The sequence below is a fragment of the Mobula birostris genome, chromosome 26 (genome assembly GCF_030028105.1).
Source record: "Mobula birostris isolate sMobBir1 chromosome 26, sMobBir1.hap1, whole genome shotgun sequence".
In the NCBI taxonomy this organism is placed as follows: Eukaryota; Metazoa; Chordata; class Chondrichthyes; order Myliobatiformes; family Myliobatidae; genus Mobula; species Mobula birostris.
The window spans coordinates 5818135-5844055 of record NC_092395.1 but is presented as its reverse complement, the minus strand read 5'-3'; the positions used below and the strand labels follow the sequence as shown (position 1 = coordinate 5844055).

Below are 25921 nucleotides of genomic sequence, written 5' to 3'. Positions count from 1 at the left end.
TGGAAATACACCAGAGTGTATGGCAACCCTTGCAGGCTGCCACCAGCATGTTGTGTTGGACATTACCATAAGCATTGCATTTCACTGTTTGTTATCGATGTGATGAACCTGAATCTCAAACACTCCCCCCCCCCCCCCCCCCCACACACACACACAGGAATAGATTTTTTTCTTTTAAAAGGATATCTTGATAAATCTTTGGATTAAAAGAGTATCTCAGAAGTGGATAATTAGTAAAATGCTACCTCATGTCAGTATTCTTAATTACCTTTCAAATCGCACTTCCATTTTTAGTTTATATAAAAAGTATTAAAGGATTAAGTTTTATAGATTTAGGTAGTCATTTAAGATGGGGCATGCAAGAGGATTCAGATACAAGCATGACAATGCAGGGATATGACCATAAGACATGAGAGCAGAATTAGGCCATATCATCTGTCGAATCTGCTCCACTCTTGTATCATGACTGATTTATTATCCCCTCAGCCCAATCCTCTGCCTTCTCCCCATAACCTTTAATGTCCTTAACTAATCAAGAACCCGTCAGCCTCTGCTTTAAATATTGCCAATGGCTTGGCCTCCACAGCCATCTGTGGCAATGAATTCCACCGACTCACCACCCTCTGGCTAAAGAAATTACTCATCTCTGTTCTAAAGTGATGTCCCTCTACTCTGAGGCTGTGCCTTCTGGTACTGGACTCCCCCACTATAGGAAACATCCTCTTCATGTCTACTCTATCTGGACCTAGATATGGATCACGTACTGGAAGAGATTTGGTTTCGTTTAGGTGGACAGATTCCCAGCCTGCTGTTCACGAATTTCTGGGTTGATGGTAGGGATCCATGGCATAAAGGTTGGAAACCCTGGGTTAGGACAACGCTCAGTGCTGGAAGGACTCAGCCGGTCAGGCAGCACCTATGGAAAGGAATAAACAGTCACTGTTTTAGGCAGAGACCTTTCATCAGGACTGGAAAGGAAGGAGGAAGAAGGTGGAAGAGAGGAAGGAGAACAAGCTAGAAGGTGCTATGTGAAGCCAGGTGGGTGGGGGAGGGAAGTGAAATAAGCTGGAGGTGATAGGTGAAGAGGTAGAGAGCTGGAGAAGGAATCTGATCAGAGGGGAGAGTGGACTGTGGGAGAAAGGGAATCTCTTGTGTTTATATAAAATCACATGACTGGCATTGCAATTCCTTCAGTTCAAAGTTCATTTATTGTCAAAGTATGTATACTTTTGGGTGGCGGGGTGGAGCTGCATCTTTACAAGAAAGTGTAAGGCACTTCCCTGTGCTAGCCTGTAGGTCACCCTTAGGCAATGTGTAGGATCTTCTTAACATCCTGATCAGGGTCACGTGAAGCCATGGGAGCAGATGGTGAGTGGTCGTATGAGCAGCTGGTGCACGTCACAAGTTCTGATTGTGCGACCACTGACTCCAGGCAGACAATTTAGGATTATGAAGACATGTAGTCCTCTTTTATTGTCATTTAGTAATGCATGCATTAAGAAATAATACATTATTTCCTCTGGTGTGATATCACAAAACACAGAAGAAACCAAGACTGAAAAAACTGACAAAACCACATAATTATAACATATAGTTACAAACAGTGTAACAATACCATAACTTGATGAAGGAGTCCGTGAGCACAGTAAAGTTCAAAGTTTCTCAAATGTCCCACATCTCACGCAGATGGGGGAAGGGAGGAAAACTCTCCCTGCCATGCCGACCACAATCCGGCTCTGAGTCATCCGAAAACTTCGAGCTCTGATCAGCTCTCCGACACAGAGTACTGAGCGCCATCTCTGTCCGAACGATTCGACCTCCTTCTCGGTCGCCAAGAGCAGGCAAGGCCAGGGATTTTGAGGCCTACCCTCCGAAAGATTCACGACCACGCAGTAACGACAGCAGCGAACGGGTGTTTCAGAAATTTCTCCAGATGTTCCTCTGTGCTTTCACGTCCATTCTCCATCAAATCAGAATTGTCCACGGCCCCTATTTAACGGATACGATATCATTTTTCACCGGAGAACTGCGCACCCGCGGCGTGCTGCCATCTTCTCCTCCCGCTATTCTGAAGAGTATTGATAATGGCTGGAGTCACCTGCCTTGTAAAGACACTGCCCAGAAGCAGGCAGTGGCAAACCACTTGTTTAGAAACATCTGCCAAGAACAATCTTGGTCATGGAAAGACCATGATCGCCTAGGCACATAACAATTCAACAAAGTATACTATATACAAACTTGAAATTCATGTCTTACAGGTAACCACAAAAAACAAGGAAACCGAATAGAGCCCTTTAAAAAAGACCGTCAAATACCCAATGTGCAAAAACAAAAGAATAGGTCATTACTTTTTTGTATTTTGGTTTTGGGTGTAGCTCAACATCATTATAGCACCAGTGACCTGGGTTCAGTTCCGCCGCTGTCTGTGGGGTGTTCGTACGTTCTCCCATGGCTGTGCGGATTTCCTTAAGGTGATCTAGTCTCCTCCCACGTACGAAAATGTACATTTGAGGTTAGTGAAGGTCTTGATCTGAAATGTTAGCTATCCATTTCCCTCCAAGATGCTGCTTGATTTGGTGAGTCTCTCTAGCATTTTTTTTTGTGTGTGCGCCATCCCAGATTCCAGCATCTGTACTTTCTTGTCTCATTTCTGTGCTGTACCATTAAATTTTCTGCAGTGTCAGGGTATCAGAGGCAGTACAGTTGCATAGCGGTTAACATAATGCTATCACAGCACTAGCAATCTGGGAACAATTCCAGCCACCATCTGTATGGATTTGTACATTCCCTCCGTGCACACATGAATTTCCTCTGGATGCTCTGGTTTCCTCCCACATTCCAAAATGTGTACTAGATTAACTGCGTGCTCCATTGAGCCAAAAGGACCTGTTACCATGCTGTATCTCTATATAACTTTTTTTGAAGTATGTAACATGGTGTTAAACATCAGGTAGGAATTATCGGTTGGGGAAACCAAGAGTTGGAGTAGAGACCCACAGTTATCTCCTGGTCAGGAGGTAGAGAAATGAGTTGTTTTGTTTGACAGGTAGGAGAGTGAAAATGTGCAGTAATTGATTGCATCACTGTCTGATATGGTGGGCACAGTAGAAAAGCTTCTTTACAATGACGCAATGGAATAGGAGGATTAGGTTCTATAGAGTTATTTGCGGTTGTAGGAATATATGAAGTGAGTATGTAGAACAGTGCACTTCTATCAAGTCACCTCTGCTCCTCTCCAGAGAGAAAAGCTCTAGCTTGCTCAAGCCATCCTCATTAGATAGGCTCTCCAATCCAGGCAGCATCCTGGTAAATCTCCTCAGCACCCTCTCTAAAGCCTCTATATCCCTTCCTATAATGAAGTGACCAGAACTGAACACAATATTCCAGGTGTGGTGTGGGGCCCCCTTCGTTGGTCAGGGTTAACTATGGATGTTGTATCCTAGCTCTCTAGATATGCAAGCCAGGGTAGTACACTATAGAGAGCGTATGCTGCCCATGCAGCAAGCTCCCCCTCTCCATGCATCTTATGAACCAAAAGGAATGGCAGGGACCAATACAATTTAGCACTGGCAGCAACGCAGGAGTTGCCAGTCAAGTTTGAACTCCATGTAGGACTGTCTTGGGGACTTCAGTAGTCCCTGAGCCAGATTTTTCCTTCTCCTAGATGAAGTACCAACCACGGCTGATGAGCCCCATCTGTCCAAAGTGACTGGTTTTAAGGCGCTGTTAGCCCACCTTTGCCCCTTCTCCTGTCAGTATAAAACAGTTCCATCAGGCTAAGTAGCTAAGCCACATGTGAAGGCCAGGAGTGTTGGACTTGGTTATCAGAAGCTATTTGAGATTCATGCCATTGGGAGCATTTAATTGGTAGTGGGAGCTTATCCCCATTGCCATCCTCGTCTATAAAACCTTAAGGAACCAAGAGTGGTCTAGCCGTGGTTTTATCAAGTTGCATCGTTACCTCACAGCTGTTGAACTCAATGTCCCATCTGAGGCTAACACCTCGTGTGTCTCTTAGTAAGCCTATCAACTTGTGCAACAACTTTGAGGGACTATGGACGTGGACCCAAAGATCCCTCTGTTCCTCCGCACTAAGAATCCAATCCTGGTGAATCTTCTCTACACCCTCTAAAGCTTTCATATCCTTCCTGTAATGAAGTGAACGGAAATTGAACACAATACTCAGTGTGGTCTAACCAGGGTTTTAAAGAGCTTAAACAAATCACTAGTCAAATCTTGACAGGTCAGACTGCCTTATAATTGAAACCTCAATAAACACAACCACTTAACATTGCATGTACTTGTCATATGATATCACTCTTTTAAACCAACAGATTTGAATTTTGCCTTTTTCTCCCAATTAACCGTAGTGCAAGCCTGGCAATATAGTTGAGATGGATTTTTATTTGCATTCATTACCCTTCATTAATTCAATGCAGAGTACAATCTGATGTTAAATGTCCACTGCGGATAATCTCAATTACTTCCCAATGAGCCAGTTACTCTACTGAAAGAGGTGACTTGATAGAAATGTATAAAATAATTGGCATAGATAGTGAACAGCCAGAGACATTTTCCCAGGATAGAAATGGCTAATACTAGGGTTCATAAATTCAAGATTTCTAGATTACTAAATGACATTTCCAGTGCACAAGTATAAGTAATTGTTACTGTGGATCCGATGCTGCACAATTTTAACGTGATTGGCGGAATGTATAGAGTGGATATCAGAGGTATCTTCGTTGAACAGACTGGTGCGTATGTGAAACACTGCTGGGGTGGTGGTAGAGGCTGAAATATTAGGAGCATTTAAGAAACTCTTAGAAGGATGAGAGAAAAATGGAGGGCTATGTAAGGGGGAAGGGTTAAACCAGGAGTTCCCAACTTTTTTTATGCTATGGATCAATACCATCAAGCAAGGGATCCATGGACCCCAGGTTGGGAACCTCTGGGTTAGATTGATTTTAGTAGGTTAAAAGGTTGGCACAGCATTGTGGGTTGAAGGGTCTCTGCTATAGTGTTCTATGTTCTAAATGTCTCTGGGGTTATCAACTGGATCTCTGCTTGTGCCTTTAACTGCCAGGTAAATAGTGTTGCATCAACTTCAAGAAATTCAAAACCTGTCCTAAGCTCTCGACAAGAATCCTAATCAAAGTTTTCTTCCAATCCAGGAACCTTGTACAAGAGTTAAGTATGTAGTCAAAATATTTTGTTCTGTAAGCTTAATATAATTACTTTCTCATTATTATCCTAACTGAGAGTTCTGCTAATCAGTAGAATACACAGCTGATGCATTTGTCAGGGTATTCCATATCAGCATATCCATAGAGAATTTTAAGATTTGTTTAAAAGTATTCAGCTCTGGTAATCCCTTTGTTTGCATACTTCTCGAGATATTGATCAGAGGATTGACAGTAACGGTGAGGATTGGGTAGACATCTGATTCCCATTATTGTGTCTAAAAATTCATATGTAACAAGCATGTTTTTGCTATAATCACTTAAAGAAAATCAATTAGATTGGAAAGAAAGAGGGCAGAAGCCTGACTTCTGGGGAAGTAAATGGCCAGGAAGGGGTAAGAATTTTTGCTTCTTCCCCTTTTCCTTTCCAGTCCTGATGAAGGGTCTCGGCCTGAAACTTCAATTCTTTATTCCTCTCCATAGATGCATCCTGACCTGCTGAGTTCCTCCAGCATTTTGTGTGTGTTGCTCTGGATTTTCAGCATCTGCAGAATCTCATTTGTTTTTCTAGAAACTTAGTTTTCAGTTGCAGGTGTCACACCACATGAATCTGGCTATTTTATAGGTTAACTGTTATCAATGGATTTCTGTTATCTCTAGCCTGAGTACAAGAAGATCACAACTACGACTTAGTCTGGTCTTTGTTCTCTTGACGCTTTTTGTTCTTTGCTTTTGTAACACTTTAAACAATTGTATGCAATAAGTTTTATGCCTCATTTTTAACTTTTGAAGAGCCTTTGGATTGTAAAACCATCAGGATCCAAAAGATACAACTTAGAAGTGTCGTACTTTGGATTTTATTTCTACTCTATATGGCTCCACATCAGTTCTTAAACCTAACTTGACAGCTGGGTTTGAACTTTATTTTACCAGTTTGACATGAGGATTGCAAACATCATCAGTGCAGCTTCAAGGTTCAAGTTCTGATAAATTTGCTATCAGCTTGTCATTTTCTACCTTGAAATTCATTTTCTTGCAGACATTTCACTAAAACAGGAAAATATGTTAATAAAAAAGTACACACAAAGGAAGACTGAAAAATAACCTTGCCAAAGAAGACAGACTTGTGTGCAAATAAGAAATAAATAGATAAGTAAATTAATGAATAAAAATAAAATGATACTGAGGACCTGAGTTGTACAGATTTTGAAAGTGTTGTGTTCAGTGATCATTTCAGTGTTGAGTAAAGTTATCCCATCTGGTTCAAGACCTGTTGGTTGAAGGGTTAAAACCATTCATGAATCTGATGCTGTGGGTCCTGAGGCTCCCTTTCCTGATGACAGTAGCAAGAAGAGAGCATAGGCTGGGCAGTGGAGGTCCTTGATGGATGCTCTTTCTTGTGGCAGCGGTCCTGCTGTTCCTGTATGCTTATGGTTAATGTTTCCAGTGTTGGGACAGAAATCCTTGGGGTTTGTTCCTTTTTAAAGGTGTTCTGGCCTTGTGTCATCTGTTTTTTTTTTCAAGTTGGCTTCCCACTGACTTCAGCATAATCTGCAATTTGGCACAGAGTTGAAGTTGGCCTGCCAGTATAAGGATTTCCTTTACACATGCAAACTGCCAGGCTGCTGTTTATTTTCCTGCCGGTTTATTGAGCTTGTAAACTACTTAATGCAATATGACCAGTTGCTGTTAGCCTGCACTAAATGCTAGTTCATAAAGTTATTAACATCTGACTGTATGATCTAATTACAGTGCTAATTACAGTAACAAATACTGTGTAAAATGCATCTGTAATGCCACAGGAGCAAGAGATTCCGCAGATGCTGGAAATCCAGAGCAAAAACACACAAAATGCTGGAGGAACTCAGCAGGTCAGGCAGTATCTATGGAGGCATATGAACCCTAATGCTGTTTTGTACTGAAACCCTTCATTAGGACTGGAAAGGAAGGTGGCAGTACCTTTTCCACTGCTTCGGCCCCTTCCTTTCCAATGTACAGGAGCTGTTTTCAGACTTTGTCTCATTTGGCCATAAGCAGGTTCATTTTGACAATAAAACAATAGCCAATAGATTTAAGGTGAAAGGGGAAAGATTTAATAGAAACTTAAAGGACAACTTTTTCACCCAGAGAGGTGAGTATATAGAGTGAGCTGCCAGAGGAAGTGGCTAAAATAGGTACATTAACAATATATAAAAGTAACTTGGACAGGTATGTGGCTAAGAAAGGTTTGAGGAATATAGGCCAAATGCTCCCAGTGAAATTGGGTGAGACTAGAACTAGTCATGAGTTAAGTATGGTGGGTGAAATGATTAGGGGGAATTTCATCACTCTAGAGCAGGGGCCCCCAACCTTTTTTATGCCATGAACCAGTACCATTACCTGAGGAGTCTGTGGACCCCAGGTTGGAAACCCCTGCTCTAGAGTGATGAGTATGTGGAATGAAGTGGTGGATGCAGGTTCTATTTCAACATTTGAGAAATTTGGATAGGTGCATGGAAGGGGGCGGGGTAGTTGGTATGGGATGTGTATGGTCTCGTTGCTGGTTGATCAGACTAGGCAAGTTAATAGTTAAGCATGGACTAGATGGGCTGAAGGACCTGTTTCCATGCTGTATGACTCTATGCCAACATGATGTGCTTAATGAAAGCTGGATGGAAAGAAAGGCTCATAAATGGCTTGTACGAGGGGGCATAATTTTAAAATGATTGGAGGATTGTATGTGGGGTGTGAGAGGTAATTTCATTATTATAGTGGTGGGTGTGTAGAATGCACTGCCAGGGGTGTTTGTAGAGGCAGATACATTAGGACATTTAAGAAACTCTTAGATAGCCCTCGATTTTTCTATCATCTACGTGCCTATGTAGGAGGAAGGGTTAGATTGATCTTGAAGTAGGGTAAAAGACTGGCATAGTATCGTGGGCCAAAGGACCTGCACTGTGCTGTTCTATGAGTGGTAAGTGCAGCAAAACTCCACCTGAGTAATCATTCATTTTTAATGTATCTAGCATTTTTGAAACTTGTCTTTTTTTTAGTATTTTGTATTTCTGAAATGACTAGGTCTGAAACATTCTATTTATAGAATCCCACAACTGTGAAACTAGTTACAATTTGTGCAGTTTTTTCCACAATTATTTAAAAATAAATTTCATGGTGATTCTGCTAGGAAAGTGGAGGCTTGTCAGACACAAACTGTACATAGGAGGAATCATTATCACATTACTGATGAGAGCTGTCCAACCTACCCTACTGGTATCCTCACTGAACACATTCTTAGAAACTAACCTTGAGCTTCAATTCCACAAAATTTTTATTTGAGGCTGCAGTTTTGAAATATTGACCAAATTATGTGCAGATTTCTGGAAGAGGTCTTATTGGTGGATTGCTGGTCAGCATGGCTCAAAGGGCCCAGAAGGGCCTATTCCATGCTGTATCTCAATTAATAAATTAGAGATGCAGCTTGGAACAGGCCCTTCCTTCCCAATGAGCCACACCACCCAGCAACTAACCTAATCACAGGACAATTTACAATGACTAATTAACCCAGTAACTGGTGTGTCTTTGGACTGAGAGGAAAGCAGAGCACCCAGAGGAAATCCAAGAGGTCTCAGGGTAAAGTCCTTACAGACTATTTACAAACAGCGCCAGAATTCAACTAAAAAGTCTGGAAAGCTCCAAGCTGTAATAGTATCACGCTTACTATGGTGCCTAACTTGCACTTTGTGCCTTTTGGAGTTGGTGTGTGGCAGTGGAGGGAAGGCATCCCAGCAGTGGTGGAAGGGCATTTGTACCTCAGGATGAAGAGGGAATCGGATCTATTTAGTATGACCATATGCTACTTTCTCCCTGTGCCTGTTTTGCAACTGGTCTTCAGCAAAATATTTGGCATTGTTTTAATAAATACTGCATTCACTCTGGGGATTCAATGAGATATTTGAAGTTTTCAACATAAATGTCATATTTCTTCTGGTCTGTTAAGTTCTAATGGCAGCCTTGCCATGTACTGTACTGAAGTTCCAACCTTTGTCTTAGAACTGACTTTAAAATGCTTGATCTCTTCAGATTTCCCTGGGGAGAGGGTTGATGGGGAAATAAAGCAGGCAGTTCAGAGCTGCAGAGAGGCTTGTTTCTTTTGTTCTCACTGGGTGTGTCTATACCACCAACCTTTTCCAGCAAGCTCGTTCAAAATTCAATGTTCCCACATGACCAGCAACTCCAATGCAGTGTGCTGAATATTTTTTACAAATATGCTTAACATAGAAGATAGAGCAGTACAGGTCCTTTGAACTAAGATGTTTTGCTGACCTTTTAACCAAAGATCTATCTAACACTTTCCACGAGCCCTCTATTTTTCTATCATCCATGTGCCTATCTAAGAGTCTCTTCAATATTCCTAATGTATCTGTCTGTACCACCCCCAGCAGCACGTTCCACGCATTACCACTTTTTTTTAAAAACTTGCTGGAGGATCAAACATTTCTGTTTGGTCCCACAGAAATGGTTTTTCTGAGAAACACAGAACTGAGAACAGTGCAGTACAGTGCTAGCCCAGAGGCCATGTTGTTGTGCTGACCTTTTAGCCTACTCCAAGACCAATCTAACTCTTACATAGCTCTCAATTTTATTATGCAGAATGGAACAGGCCCTTAGAGCCGCATCACATAGCAACCCACCTATTTAACCCTAGCGTAATCAAAGGACAATTTACAATGACCAATTAACCTAACTGGTACATCTTTGGAAACTGGGAGGAAACCAGAGCACTTGGAGAAAATCCATGCATTACAGGCGACACCAGAATTGAATTTACCGTAATGTAGCTGCTTCTAACACCAATCCCAGCAACACACCCACAATCCCACCACTTTTTTTTTAACTACCTGTGACTTCCCTCCTTTACTTTTCCTGCAGTCAAAATTATTGCCCCTTATATTAGCTGATTCAAAGATTTAAAAAAATTTATTGTCATTCTAACCGTACATCAGCTCTGCAGGGCAGAATGAGACAGTATTTCCCAGGAGCAGTGCAATCACCCTAAAAGGGGCGCTGGCTGTCTACTGTCTCTAATCACCTCTGTCAAGTACCTCTCATCCTCCTTCACTCCAAAGGGAAAAGCCCTGGCTAGTTCAACCTTTCCTCATTAGCATGCTCTTTAACCCAGGCAACATTCAGGTAAATCAACTCTGAATTCTCTAAAGCTTCCACATCCTTAAAGTTGATCATGTTCAGGATGTAAACAAAGTAGCTATAAAAATGTACAGTTTAACTTGCTCAGTGAAAACTGACAAAATGTTGTCGATATAAAAGTTGTGCTAAATCTTGATGAAGGGTCTCTGTTCAAAACATCAGCTGTTTAATATCTTTCAATAAATGCTGCCTGACCTGCTGAGTCCAGCATTTCATGTGTGTTACTCTGATTTCCAGCATCTCAAAATTCGAAGTAAATTTATTATCAAAGTACATATATTCTATTTCTAGTATGCACACTCAGTAATCCATAATAGAATGGTAACTGTATTGGAATCAATGAAAGACCACACCAACTGGGCATTCAACTAGTGTGCAAAAGATTTTAAAAATTTGTGCAGGTACAAAAAAATAGTAATAATAAAAAATAAGCAACAAATATTGTGCGTGAGATGAAGGGTCTTTGAAAGTGAGTCCATAGATTGTGTGAACAGTTCAGTGTTGGGGTGAGTGAAGGTATCCCCCTTGGTTCATGAGTCTGATAGATGAGGGGTAAAATTGATTCTTCCTAAACCAGGTGGTGAGAGTCCTGAGGCTCCTGTACCACCTTTCTGATGGCAGCAGGGAGGAGAGAGCATAGCCTTGGGTGTTGGGAGCCCCTGACGATGGATGTTGCTTTTCTGCTACAAGGCTCCATGCAGATGTGTTCAGTGATGGGGAGGGCATCTGCAGAATCTCCATTGCTAGTTCAAAGTTTTAACTATGTAGTGAGGCAGTTTAACTGTGCTTAACTGTATTGGGGTGACCTAGTGTCTTCATTGATAAATTTATTTCTCAGTACACAGTGTCACTGGTGATGGTATACTGTTACTGTATGGGCCTGTACTCACCTGAATTTGGCGGGATGCGGGGAGGATCTTGTTGACACCTATCAAATATTGAAAGGCCTAGATGGGGTGGATGTGAAGAGGATGTTTCCTAGAGTGGGGAGTCTGGAGCCATAGGGTGGTGAATCTGTGGAATTCATTGCCATAGATGACTGGAGGCCAAGTCATTTAGTATATTTAAAGCAGAGGTTAATAGGTTCTTAATTAGTAAGGGTGTCAAAGGTAATGGAGAGCAGGCAGGAAAATGGGTTGAGAGGGTTAATAAATGAGCCATGAGAGAATGGTGGAGCAGACTTGATGGGCTGAATAGCCTAATTCTGCTCCTAGGTCTTGCAGTTACACACCCAACTGTTCCAATATCATTTATCTAAACAGCTCATTTCTAATGAATGCAAGATGCTGGAGACACTCAGCAGTATAGGCAGCATCAGTGGAGGGAAATAGACAGCCAATGTCCATTTCCATGGGACATTTCCTGCCAGTATCCTTGTACTTCACTTTGCAGTATCTGCAGTCTCTTGTCACCTGAGTGCCTGACAGCAGGTGCATGAGAAGACCACCTGCAGATTCTCCTTCAGACTGAACTCTATCCTGTCTGGAATGTGTCACAGTTCTTGCATTGCTGGGTCTTAAATCCTGCAATTCCATACCAACCACCAGGAGAATCTTCACCTGGGGATCTGTGGTGATTGAAGTAATTGGCTCCCCAGCCCCACCTAGTGGACAGATGGTGATGGATGCTAAATATCTGTCTTGCTGGCATCACCCATATCCCAAACCTCACCAAAACAATTATGCAATCTTTTTTTCTATCAGTATCTAAAATCTAGCAATGATAAAAATCATTAGACTTGTAGTTTCTCTTTCATTTTTTTCATCTTTCATGGTGTGTTGGCATGGTGTTTTCTTGAGTTTCAGCATGCCTGTCCTCTCAGGTAATGCAAGAATACTGAAATGCCTTGCTTATCTGTCCTGTTCTTTGGAGATCCATAGATTTGGTTTCCATACACCCTGTTTACATTTTTCCAGTGCCTTGTATCTGTTGGAGCAAGGGATGAGAGGTGTATAAGATAAGAGGCATAGATCGAGTGGATAGCCAAAGACTCCTTTCCCAAGGTGGAAATGGCTATTATGAGGGGGCATATATTTTAATGATTGTAGGGAGGATGTCAGGGTATGTTTTTTTTCACACGGGTGGTGGGTACATAGAACATGCTGCCATGATAGAGGTAGATGCATTAGGAATATTTAAGAAAACCTTCAATAGACATATGGATGTTAGAAAAATGGAGTACTATGTAGAGGGGAAGGATTAGATTGATATTAGAGTAGGTTAAAAGGTCAGCACAACATTGTGGACTGAAGGGCTGGAGCTATTTGTAATGTTCTATGTTCTACTGAATATTTCCTCTCCAAATGTCAGCTGCTTTGGATTTAATTCCCATTTGATATTTTATGCATTCTTTCCTTGTCTGTCAAATTTTTGCGCCACCTGTGCAGCCACGCAGCAACTGAAATGCTCCTGCGCACATAGCCTTTGTTGCCATGCAGCTGGAATTTTTTTTTCTATAATGTTTTATTAAAGTACTGCAGTTTTCAAGCCATGTTTTTTTTAAAAAAAAATCCTGTTCAGAGCAGTGTTTGCATCACGGAGCTATTTTTTAAAAAAAAAACTTAAAGGGGAATGTTGATTGTTAGTCTAACACTAATTTTCCATAATTTTGTTTGTATGATTTTTTTCATTACTACACCACCTGAGACTTTTCAATGCTGCAGTACTGATGGGTTTGCACTGGCATGGATCAAATGCCATTTTCTGCCCCCAATAAAGCCATCTGTTTACGTTTGACCCTTTTGCTATTTATCCATACAAGTGTCAGATCATATCAGTGAGGATGGGGCTGGATAACCCACAAGTGTCACCATGCTTCCAGCACCAACATAGCGTGCCCAACTTACTAAACCTAATCCATTGTGCCTTTGGAATGTAGGAGGAAACCGGAGCACCGCGGGGAAACTCGTGCAATCCTGGGAAGAATACAGTCTCTTTACGGACAGCAGCAGGAATTGAACCCCAATCACGATTGTTGGCACTGTAAAGCATTACTCTAATCACTACAATGCTACAGTGCTGCCCACAACGTGGATCAGGAGCAAAGTATCCTGTATTTGTTGCTGCCAAAACCTATTGGTTTTGAAGTTCTCCAGTATTAGTGTGTTTCTATACCAGATTTTGAGTGTTGCTAATTTGGGAAATATGAATATTTCTGTCATCAATGTAATATGTTACTATTCTGAAACCGATTTGTGACATTGCCCAATACCCACAGACATATTTCCCCAGAAACCACTAGCAACTGGAATCTGATCACTTAAACATCAGTGCTGATTTGCAATTGCTACAACCAGTTGCCAGGGATTGAACTTGGCAACAACTTTGTGACTTGTTAGCAAACCAGAGAGCAAACACAAAAACTGAAGTGTTTTTTCTAATACTGAAGGAAAATTTTTTTCATTTCCCACTTATTCAATATGATATTGTGTGGGAAGATTATTTTTAAAGGCTTCAAAATATTAGTCTGTCATTTATGATGCAGTTGGCAAGTACTTGTGCGAAGATGTATTGAAATGTTAAACATTCTCAGCACAAAGTGGTGGAGCAGTACTAGTCAAAATAATTTCCCTCTTGCCTCTGGAGTTTAGTTTGAATGGTTAATGAGGTGATTCCATTTGCCTGTTAGCTGGGCCTGTAGATTGTGGATGATTCTGTAACAGATGAATTTCTGTTCCTCTAATCTGTTGTTAACCTGGGTAATAACTATTACTGAATAAGTATCTAATTCACTTCTGTTTGAATTGTGTTGGTTGTTAATATAAACGATATGTTTCTATGTACGTGTGATAAATAAAGCTGATCTTGTAAGTGTCATAGCTGATATTATGGCAAAACACGGATTGTTGGGATCCAGAATGAAGCCTTTTCATAAGACCATAAGATATAGAAGCAGAATTAGGGCTTTTGGCCCATCGAGTCTGCTTTATCATTCCATCATGGCTGATTTTAGTTTCAGAGCAAGGAAGATTGTTAAATTTAGATTTATACAGTACTGTGTAAAAAGTCTTGGGCACATATATGGCTAGGGTGGCTAAAGCTTTTGCACAATCCTTTATTTGTCAACGTGCAGCAGAGTGAGTTTGTAAATCTGGCAGGAGCAAAGGGTGTTAGGAATGGCGAGGGTGGTGTGGGACAGGTGGCAGAGCTGTAACTCAGTCCGTCAGTGGCTGCCGTCCCGAATCCGGGGTTGGCGGCTATGCACCTCCATCTTCTTCGATCTTGCAACCGAGTACAACCTCTTCCTCCAGTTTGTTCTCGCTGGCCGCCTTGGCACCGCCCGCTGCTGAACTCGAGCCTGAGGCCATGTCGGCCTCCAGCTGCAGCTGCTTCTTCAAGCTGGGCCCTTCCTTAGGCGGAGGCCTTGGGCAGGTCCAGGCACGTGGTGCAGCACCCAAGTTCATCATGTCTCTTCTAACTAGGTGCCTAGCGTACGATTCATAGATACATGGTGAGGCTGTAATCTCTTCCACGGAAGATGGCCGTTGGCTCACAAAGAGCTCACCTGCCCTTTGTCAGGTCTTGTTTTTTTCAGTCCTGCTGGGTGTCCTCACACCCTCCTCACCAGACTAAGTCCGGTGGGAGAGCCGGCCCAAGTCGCTGACCACGGCCCCCAGCCGAGAGCTGTAACTACCTAATGTTAATTGTTGGGTTACTGGGCAACGCACCTCAGTGGGCCGGAAATGCCTGTCCTGCACTGTATCTCTAAAAAAATATATAAAGTGGACATGGAGAGGATCTTTCCAACAGCAGATGATAGGAGCAGAGTCCATGTCCTAGAAGGATGTCCATTTAGAACCGAGATTAGGAGAAATTTCTTTAGCCAGAGGATAGTGTCTGTGGAATTCATTGCCACAGATGGCTCTGGAAGCCAAGTCATGGAGTGTATATATTTGATTATTTCTTGATTAGTCAGGGCGTCAAACATTGAGGAGAGTGGGGATGGGGGAGAAGATAAATCAGCCATGATTGAATGGTGAAGTAGACTTGATGTGCCAAGTGGCCTGGCTCTACAACTATGTCTTCTGGTCTTAAGACAAAGCACTGACTGCATCAGCAAACTGAAGGTAAGGTTAACGTAGACTGAGCCCATGTTTGAGGACCTGTACTGCTTTCTCACTGAGACTTGCCTCCCCAAGGCTAAGTGATAGGGTGATGAAAGGCCATTGCCCTGATGTAAACTATTCTCCACAGATGCCCCCTTATCTGTTGAATATTAATAACATTTTGCTTTCTTGTTTGCCTTGATTGAACAGCATAGATTTAAACCTTCTACCGCTACGGCCAGGCTTGTTGTGGACTTTTGAGTGCAGTTGCATTCCAAAAATCTTCACTGCAATGTGTATTCTTTATTGCTGCAGGCTAATTGTTTATACTTGTGGATTTAGATATTGCATTATGGAAAGTTTCCTAATGTGATTATGGTAAAAAAAAATCCTAAGTCTTGTAATATTGATGTTTCCTGTTAATTTTCAGATCTTTCAGTGAACTGAGGCCAATCTATTTCTGAAATCCGTTGGAAAACATACCCTGGCTTGTTTAAAGTAATAGAGAGAAAATGCCGGAGGAACTCAGCCAGTCAGGCAGCATCTAGAAAGAAATAAAAGAGTCAATGTTTTGAGCCAAGACCAAATCGTTAGCTGTTTATTTCTCTCCATAGATGCTGCCTGATCTACTGAATTCCTACAGTATTGTGTGTTACTCAGGATTTCCATCATCTGCAGAATCTCTTGCGTTTATAATACCCTGGCATGTTTAATCTCCCGTTCACTTGAAGCTAAGAGCCATTGTGCCTGCATTTAGTGCTCAAATAGACTTAAAAGATCTTGCTCTCTGTCTACCATACTGTCATAACCTTCAGTGAATTCAGTCTTGTTCAGTAAATGTCACAAGCAGGTATTTTATCTTTGGACTTTAACCTTGCTCCAAGTTGATATTGATGTACCAGATTCATTATGTAGGTGGACATTAGGAGTGGTTGGTAGCTATTTGATACTTTGGGTTAAACAAATGCTTATACAAATTGTTGCCATGTTCCCTATGTTAGAATGATGATAACAATTGAACAGAAATAGTTAATTGGCTGAAAAAGGCTGTACGCTGAAGTCTTTTCACCGAGAAGACTTTCTGTAGCTGCCTGACCTGCAGAGTTCTCCAAGACGAAGGGTGGCACGGGAGCATAACAGTTAGCACAATGTATTATAGGGCCAACGACTTGGATGCTCCTGTTTCCTGCCACGGTCCAAAGACGTACTTGTTGATAGGTTAATCATTATCAGTTCTCCTGTAATTAGGTTAGGGTTAAATTGGTTGCTGGGCAGCATGGCATGGCATTCTGCATTGTACCTCAATAATTAAAAAACGTGTAACTCATGAAATTTCCAAGTTCAAGCCGATTGACTGGATTGGAAATGTTTTATTTTTGTCACAAGTACCGGCACGGTGGCATAATGGTTAGCACATAGCTTTACAATGCCAGCAATCGCCAGTTGGGCTTCAATTCTTGTCGCTATCTGCAAAGAGTTTGTATGCTCTCTCCATGACTGTGTGGATTTCCTCCAGATGCTCTGATTTCCTCCCACATTCCAAAGGCTTACAGTCAGGGTTAGTGAGTGGTAGGTACACTATGTTGGCACCTGCAGTGGGGTGATACTAGTGAGCTGCCCACAGCCCACCCTTCACTGATTAGATTTGACACAAATAACACATTTCAATGAATGCTTTGATGTACGGTGACATATAAATCTATTTTTTCTTTAAAATACCGAATGTTGTTCAAGCTTTTGTATCTTCTACCTGGTGGAGGTGATGTTTAGAAAAGGGAACGTTACTGGGGTTGGTAGAGATTTTTTTTACCCACTTTCTTGAAGCAAGAGAATCATCCGTGGGAGATGAGGGAAGATTAAACTGCAGAACACTTTTTTTATTGTGGTACCTCAAGGTTGCTTACTCTTGTTAAATCTCATACACTTTTAGAAACTGGTTTGCTATCACTTTGTTTTGCGGTAGCAATACAGTGCAATACATTAAAAATATTATAATAAATGTATAAAAATTAGTGCAAAAATGGGAATAAATAAGACCATTAGACATAGCTGAATCAGACCCATTAAGACTATTTTGTCATTCCATCACGGCTGATTTATCAACCCCACCCCTTTTTTTGCCATCTTCTCCCCATAACCTTTGACACCTTACTAATGAACAACCGATCAAACTCCTCTTTAAATATACCCAAGGACTTGGCCTCCAAAGCTGCCTGTGGCAATGAATTCCACAAATTCATCACCCTCTGGCTAGAGAAATTCGTCTTCTAAGATAGTGAGGTAGTGTCTGTGAGTTCATTGTCCATTCAGAAATCTGATGGCAGAGGGGAAGAGGCTGTTCCTTAAAATGCTGAGTATGTCTTCAGGCTCCTGCATCTCCTTTCCGATGGTAGCAATGAGATGGGAAACAGTTCAAACGTGGGCACATTACCGTCAGATTGTTGCATACTGTAAGATTAAAAGCTCATGAATGGTCTGCCAGGTACTAATGCGTAAAATGTTCATAGTTTTATCAAGAATCTCCAGAAATAACATTTTAGTGTTTTGATACTTGGTATAAGCTGATTTCAATTTGAGTTAAAATTAATAGCATGTGTTGTGGTTACCATTTCCTAGTAAGCTGACCCACTCCAAACCTTTACTGTGTACATTGATAACACTTGCCAGTGATTCATTATACATGTGCTTTCTTTTGATAGACCAGTCACCCACTTGCCCAGCCTTGTTCACGCTTTACTTGGCCTGCCTTTCTCCCATTTACGTGCCAGCTTCTTGCTCTTCCCATACCAAAATCAAGTTTTATCATCACTCACATATGTCATGATTTTTTTTTGCTACAGCAGCAGTACAGTGCAATACATACAATTACTACAGCTCTGTGCAAGTGTCTTGGGCACCGTAGCTATATATGTGTGCCTCAGATTTTTGCACAATACTACAGGTCTCAATGATGAAGGGTCTCGGCTTGATACGTGAAATGTTCATTCATTTCCACAGATGCTGCCTGACCTGAGTCCCTCCAGCATTCTGTGTATATTGGGTTAGATTTCCAGCATCTACAGAATCTTGTGTTTAAAAAATGATCATATCCAGCCAGTTAATGTAAAAATTGGTGAAACAGTTCTGCCAGAATATGGAGGGACTAAACTTGCTCAGGCATGGAGATACTTCTGAAATGTACACAGAACAGATGTTGGATGCTGCTGTAAGCTTCATGAACTGGCCTTTTTGTGCATTACTTTTCTTTTTGTTCCGGTCTGGAAATGCCTTTATTTTTGAGCTTTGGTACAGTACAATGAATCAACATCAAACCCACAAAAAACGTCTGAGAAATGCGGCCAGAACATAGTGAGTGGTGCCTTGCTTTACAAAACAAATTGTATTACTGTGTTTCAGTTAATGAGATACCAAATCTTTGTGTAGGAATCCAGATAGAGACACAATTTAAAATCAGATTCATCACTAGCATATGTTGTGAAATGTGTTGGTTTGTAACAGTAGGGTATTGCAATACAGAATATATACTATGAATTACAGTAAGTATACAGGTTTCCCCCACCATCTGAAGTAAATGTCGGCCCAGATCAGAGGTGATGCAGTCGGCAATCGCCTCTGATCTGGGCCGACATTTACGTGCCGGGCAGCACCTAATTAATTAGCTTCTTTATTTTGGCTTTTTTCTTAAAGATGTGCTGGGTGCGTCCCAGCTACTGCATTCTCCGCGGCCCGAGGGTTGGGTGTGTTGGGACACTGGAGTGTCATCGTGTCGTCTGTTTCCATCAGGGCAGGCAGGTCATCTTCTATGTCTGCCTGCCTTGATGTCGAAGGTCGAGGTTCGTCGTCTGCTGTGGCTGATGTGGAAGGCTTGAAAACGACAGTATGCTTGACTGCTCAGCCTCGCACATTTTTCTATCATACAGATCTTTGTAAGCACTCAAACCATCCTGAAAATATGCCCTAAACCAATGTACCCTTTCAAAATTAAAGTTGTGCTTTTCTGCAATCATTGCAGCGAAAATCTCACGCAGTTGCTTCACGTTCAGTTCCTGGACGACTTCACTTTTGGTCTGTTCGCTACTGCATTCGGTTTCAATTGTTATCCGTTCCTCTTCCAATTGCATCAGCTCTTCATCTATCAGTTCTTAGTCATGGGATACCAAAACCTCTTCAACATCATCTTCATCAGCTTCCACAAGCCAAACTCACTTTGTCCTTATTTCGTTCATCATGATCGAAACGCTTAATTATGTTTAGTTTTATGCTAAGTGTAACACCCTTACGAGCTCTTTTAGGCTTTTCCGATGCCTTAGAACTCATTTGCAAACGGCTACTCACAGGCACGTGTTTGAGCAATGCCGGTGAGAATGCAGTTCTGAATCCGGGGGAGGAGCGGCTGTTCGGGGCGCGCGCTGCTTTTTTTTCATGCGCTGCCTTTTTTTGTAACAGTGAAAACACCTTCTGTTAGTGAAAACAGATAACTAATGTAGGTCTTTCGTAACAGCTAGGTTTCATAAAGCGAACATTCGAAAAGCGGGGACAATTAAAAATTAAATAGTGTAAAAGGGCGGGGGGGGGGGAATTGAGGTAGTGTTCATGGGTTCATTGTCTATCCAGAAATCTGATGGCAGTGGGGAAGAAGCTGTTCCTAAACATTGTGTTTTCAGGCACCTGTACCACCACCTTGATGGTAGTAATGAGAAGAGGGCATATCCTGAGTGATGGGGGTCAGTAACGATGGAGGTATGCCACCTAATCACAGGACAATTTACAATAACCAGTTAACCTACCAACCAGTACATATTTGGACTGTGGGAGGAAAAACTCATGTGGTCGTGAGAACGTACAAACTCCTTACAGATAGTGGCAGGAAATGAATCTAGGTCACCTGTACTGTGCTAACCACTACATTACTTGGTGCCCAGGACACGGGATTCTATTCCTACTGCTATTTGTAAAGAATTTGGGCATTCTCCCATGACAGCATGTGTTCTCTCAATCAAATTGTAATCAGTGATTGCCGGCGCTGTAAGTGACTGTTACAGTGCCACCTTATGAAGGATTCCCTGCACCCCCCCCCCCCCCCCAAATTCTAATCAGACACTTGTTATGATCCAAAACGTACTGATGTGGTAGAATGCAAATACACCCATCCCTTTGAGGAAAAGCATGTTGATCTCAGAGAGGAGGCAGAGGAGCCTCAAGACAGTCAACATTTTAGCAATGGCTTCTTCCCCTCTGCCATCAGATTTCTGAATGGCCATTTGTTCACACTTATGCAAAGCTTTTTTTTTTGAAAGGCTGCATCCATCATTAAGGACCCCCCCCCCAAATCGCCCAGGACATGCCCTTATCTCATTGCTATCTCGTGCCATCAGATTTCTGAATGGACAATGAACCTATGTACTGTACCTCATTATTTTGCTCTTTTTGCATTAATTATATATAATGAGAGAATTATATGTATCAATAAAATTGTAATTTTGTAGTTTTTTAAAGTTCTGTATTGCACCGTACTGCTGCTGCAAAACAACAAGTTTTATGCCACATGCTAGTGATCTTAAACCTGATTTTGATTCTGACTACTGTGTGTGTGTGTGTGTGTCTTAATATAATTTATTTTATGCATTGCACTGTACTGCTGCCACAAAATAATTTTCATGACATTGAATTATGTTAGTGATAATAAAGTTGATTCTGATTGCCAGGTTGTTGCAATGAATTCCTCAAAATAAATTTGTTTTCCGTGACAGATTTTATACTGCCTACGATGCAGGTAGCTGATGCATGCAGTATTAGACTGTGTGAATCTGTTAATAAGTGGGGGGGGGGGGTCATTTTTGACACTTGAGTGGTTGTGGTTTAATTGGTGGTGGGGGGTCAGTTCCAACTGAACTCTTTGGAATTATGCTCATTATGATTCTGAGACATTGGTGGTATGAACCCCATGGCCAATATTGGGGCATGGGGGGTGCGTGAGAAGGGAGGATGGTGACCTGTTAGAATTTATTACCACAGAGGGGGCAGTAGAGGGGTAAGTCATGTATTTCTAGGCGCAGAGAGTATCAAGGGACACAGAAAACAGGAAAATGCTGTTGGAATCAAAAATCGCCGCAATTGCATTCAGCAGGTTCACCAAATGATTAACTAATTCTGTTTTTAATTTGAAGGGCAGGGTGGTGAGAACTAGAGAATTGTAGAGAATTAGTACAGACTCCTCATCAAGCTAAATTGCTTTCTTTAGAAATAAACAGTTAAGTTTCAAGCTGCAACCCTTCATCAGGACTACAGTCCCAATGAAGAGTCTCAGCCTGAAGACTATTCCTCTCCATAGATGTCTGGCCTGAGTTCCTGCACTTTGTACCTGTTACTCTGGATTTCAAGCATCTGCAGAATCTCTTGTTTATAAATTATTTTCTCTTCCACGTTTGGTGATTTAGAAGCATTTTATTTTGTTTAAATATCCTACTGATTAAATCTTTTTTTAAAACCCTTCAGGCCTGGACGAGCGAACAGGGGCTGGCCCATGGGCAGGAAGTGGACAGGGCAGTAGTCCAACCTACGAACAACCAAGAGTAAGTTTGCTTTGCTTTTCCCTTCTTACTGTTGGTGGGCAGAGAAGTTGAGAATTGAGCCAAAGGGCCCATTTCTGTCTGAATCTTCCTTATCAGTTGTCCTTAATCATCACTAATGCTCTCTGTGCCAGTTCTACATGTAGCCCTTGGGTTTGGCCAGCACATCTTTGTCTAGGGGAAGACAACCTCTGGCCCAGCCACGCTGAGAAATCTCATTTGTGTGGATGCTATGTGCTGTGACCAGGTTACAAATCCGAACCACAAAGTATCAGACAGTATACCATATGCAATTAAAAGAGTGAACTTTATAAATCTTAATCTGACTATAGGGTTAGTAAAGAAAATAAGAAAAAAGGGCCCATTTTAATGAAACAGTCTAATGTACACGGAGCTCACGATTCCATCCAGTCGTTTCCCATCGACCTCTGAGTGCCGCCAACCTTCGAACCCTCGGTCGTAGTTCACTCCATCCGGCGGTCTACCAACTCTCTCCGCTTGCATCTTCTCTCTTCATCTCTCGGCAACAAAAGGCCGCGAAATCCCTGCTCCCAGACCCACAAGAAAGAGCAACATGCCTCTCGTTGGCTAACATACATTCCAAAGATCCTGTGACTGTATCTCTAGTCATAACCCAAACATTGCTGCTACAGAGAAACCATTACCTTAGCAGTGAAACATTGCAGAGAGGCCATTACTTTAGCAAGTGAAATGTTACAGAGCGTTACATACACAAACACGAGTTGAACTGAATAATCTACCCAGAGTGTTTTTTTAAAGTCAGAAAATACCCTATTTCATCCAGGTTACAGCACAGAGATGCACTGTTTTTTCATTCAACTGCCTGAATGACTGGGGATTCCAGTGTCTGTGACATGTGAAATAGAGTGATGTTCCCGGTCAAGGATCCATCATCAGGTTGATAATGTGTCTGGCCTGCTGAGTGTTTCTTGCATGTCATTTCATTTTAGATTTCCAGTAGTTGCACCTTTGTATTATTTCTGTAGCTACCATCCAAAAAGGTTTGGTCCTGATCCTGAGACTGAGTCCTCAGCCGTGGGGCCCATTCATTGCCGCGCCAGTCTAAGATCCCATTAGTTGCAGGCCACGGCCTCAGTTCAGCACAGAGACAAGTAAACCTTGTGGGGCAGCAAGCTGAACACCGGCTCTTCCCTTGCTTCCAGTCCCGATACCCTAGTCTTTTCAATCTGGCTCACTGCTTAATTTTTCACTTGTTCCAAAATGAAAATCAGAGAAGAGTAGATCAGGATTATTTGTCATATAAACATCGAAACACAGTGAAACTTGTCATTTAAGTCAAATCAGGAAGGTTTGTGTTGGGCAACCGCAAGTATCACCACGTCAATATAGAATGCACGCTACTCACTAGCCCTGACCTGCACACCTTTGGAATGTGGGATGACACCAGAGCACTTGGAGGAAACCCAGGTGGTCACAGGGAGAACATGAAAACTCCTTACAGAAAGCAGCAGGAATTGAACCCTAATTAGTGATTGCTGGTGCTATAAAGTACCATGCTAACTGCTATACTGTCGTGTCGTCCAATTTTATCATGTGTGCAAAGGAATTAGCATCCAATTATCTGATGATCACTTTTTGGTTGAAACTCCCAGTGCTTTGGCATCTGACTTGCAGGAGCTGTTGTTCCCATGTTTCCTTTTTAAAAACTCTGTCATAATCCAGGGTCATGACCTGAAATGTTAACATTTCTTTGTCTTCCTTCCACTGCGTCTGCCCGCCCCCCCACCACCACCACCGTCACAGATGCTGATCGACCCACTGAGTTCCTCCAGCATCTGCTAGAAGAAATTTAATTGACAGTATTCGTTGTAGTAAAGAAAAAAAGACTATATTCCAAAAGTGCAATATTACTTGCTAAATGAATGTAATAGTATATAATATGTAGTGTGTAATATACACATAACTCAGTGGCCACTTTATTAGTTACACCTGTACAGTTCCTCGTTAATGCAAATATGCAATCAGCCAATCATGTGGCAGCAACTCAATGCATAAAATCATGCAGACATGGTCAAGAGGTTCAGTTGTTTTTCAACCCAAACATCAGACTCGGGAAGAAATGTGATCTGTGTGATTTTGACCGTGGGATGATTGGTCTCAGATTGCTGATCTCCTTTGATTTTTCACACACAACAGTCCCTAGAGTTTACAAAGAATGGTGTGAAAAACAAAACATAAACATCCAGTGAGCGGCAGTTCTGTGGGTGAAAATGCCTTGTTAATGAGAGAGATCTCGTTAAGCTGACAGGAAGGCGACAGTAACTTATATAACCCCACATTACAGAACATTGATGTTCAGAGGCACATCTCTGAATGCACAAGCGTTGAACCTTGATGTGGATGGGTTACAGAAGCAGCAGTAGACCTGCTTCTGTACCTAATAAAGTGGCCATGGAGTGTATGTAATGCTTAGAAACATCTAGTATGTAATAGAATGGAAGAATGGTGAGTACACTGACTAGTTGCATCACGGCCGGGTATAGAAACACAAATGCCCAGGAACGGAAAATCCCACAAAAAAAGTTGTGGATACAACCCAGTCCATCACAGGTAGAGCCCTCATCGCCGTTGAGCACTTTTGTACTGAGCTCTGTAGCAAGAAAGCAAAATCTATCATCAGGGATCCCCACCATCTACTCTTTGCTCTCTTGTTGCATCAGGAAGGAGGTACAGGAGTCTCAGGGCACACACCAGCAGGTTCAGAAACAGTTATTACTGCTCAACCATCAGGCTCCTGAACCAGCATGAATAACTCCACTCAACACAACTCTGAACTGGTTCCATAACCTATGGGCTCACTTTCAAGGACTCTGTGACTCATGTTTGTAGTATTATTTAGTTAGTTGTTTATTATTTTTACATTTGTAGTTTCTTTTGTGTGCTGGTTGTCAGTCTTTATAGTTATTCATTGCATCTATTGGATTTTTGTTCTATTGTGAACGTCTGCAAAAAGATGAATCTGGGTAGTATTTGGTGACATATTTACTTTGATAAATTTACATTGAACTTTGAGAATGTCGTCTTAATCAGAAGAGTAGATGTAACTGTTTCAATCTAAACAAACATTTGGGTTATACATACTGGAGGAACTCAGCAGATCAGGCATCTGTGGAGATGAGTAATCACTGGGGCATTTTTGGCTGAAGACCAGAGGAAACTTTCATGCTTATTTTTTATTTTCATGTTTGTGCTTTATCCTACTGTAAAGCAGTTTGATCTACATTTGTATGAAAAGTGCTCTACAACTAAGTATAATTATAAATTCCTAATATGTGTAATTGTATATGGTGAATAAAGTTGATCATTGATCAGGACCTGTTCACCTCTTACCAGATGTAAGCCAGCATCAACGTTCAAGGTTTTTTATTTTATTTAATTTATTTAGAGAGACAGAATGGAATAGGCCTTTCCAGCCCTTCGAGCCACGCTGCATTTGAGCTCTGAACTTCAATACCCTGAGCTCTAATGGCATATGCTAACCACTACGCTACCGTAGCACCCATACTGCCATTGGAAATTCTTAATTCGAACGTTGCCCAGATTGAAGTACACCTTTCTATGCTGTGACTTGGGATCAATGTTCAGAAGTTCAAAGTAAATTTATTATTAACAGATATGTCACTATATACAACCCCTGAGATTCATTTTCTTATGAGCATTCACAGTAAGTACAAAGAAACACAACAGAATCAATGAAGAACTGTAGCCAAGACGAACAATCAACGTGCAAACTATGCAAATACAAAAAAAAAATAATAAATAAGCAATACATATCGGGTACATGAGATGGAGTCCATACATTGTGAAATAGTTTAATTTTGGGGTGAGGGAAGTTGAATGACGTTATCCCCTCTGGTCCAGGAGTCTGATGGTTGAGAGGTAATAGCTTCCAGAACGTGAT

The 25921-nt window shown here is 41.7% G+C and overlaps 1 protein-coding gene across 11 annotated transcripts in view; it reads left to right on the top strand.

Moving 5' to 3' along the window:
• tcf3a (transcription factor 3a) overlaps positions 1–25921 on the top strand; it is a 181176-nt gene that overhangs the window by 50290 nt on the left and 104965 nt on the right. For all 11 annotated transcript variants that reach the window (XM_072244557.1, XM_072244556.1, XM_072244562.1 and 8 more), the window contains exon 4: positions 21905–21981. In XM_072244557.1, the coding sequence (XP_072100658.1) occupies positions 21905–21981 (77 nt within the window). The remainder of the gene's footprint in view (positions 1–21904; positions 21982–25921) is intronic.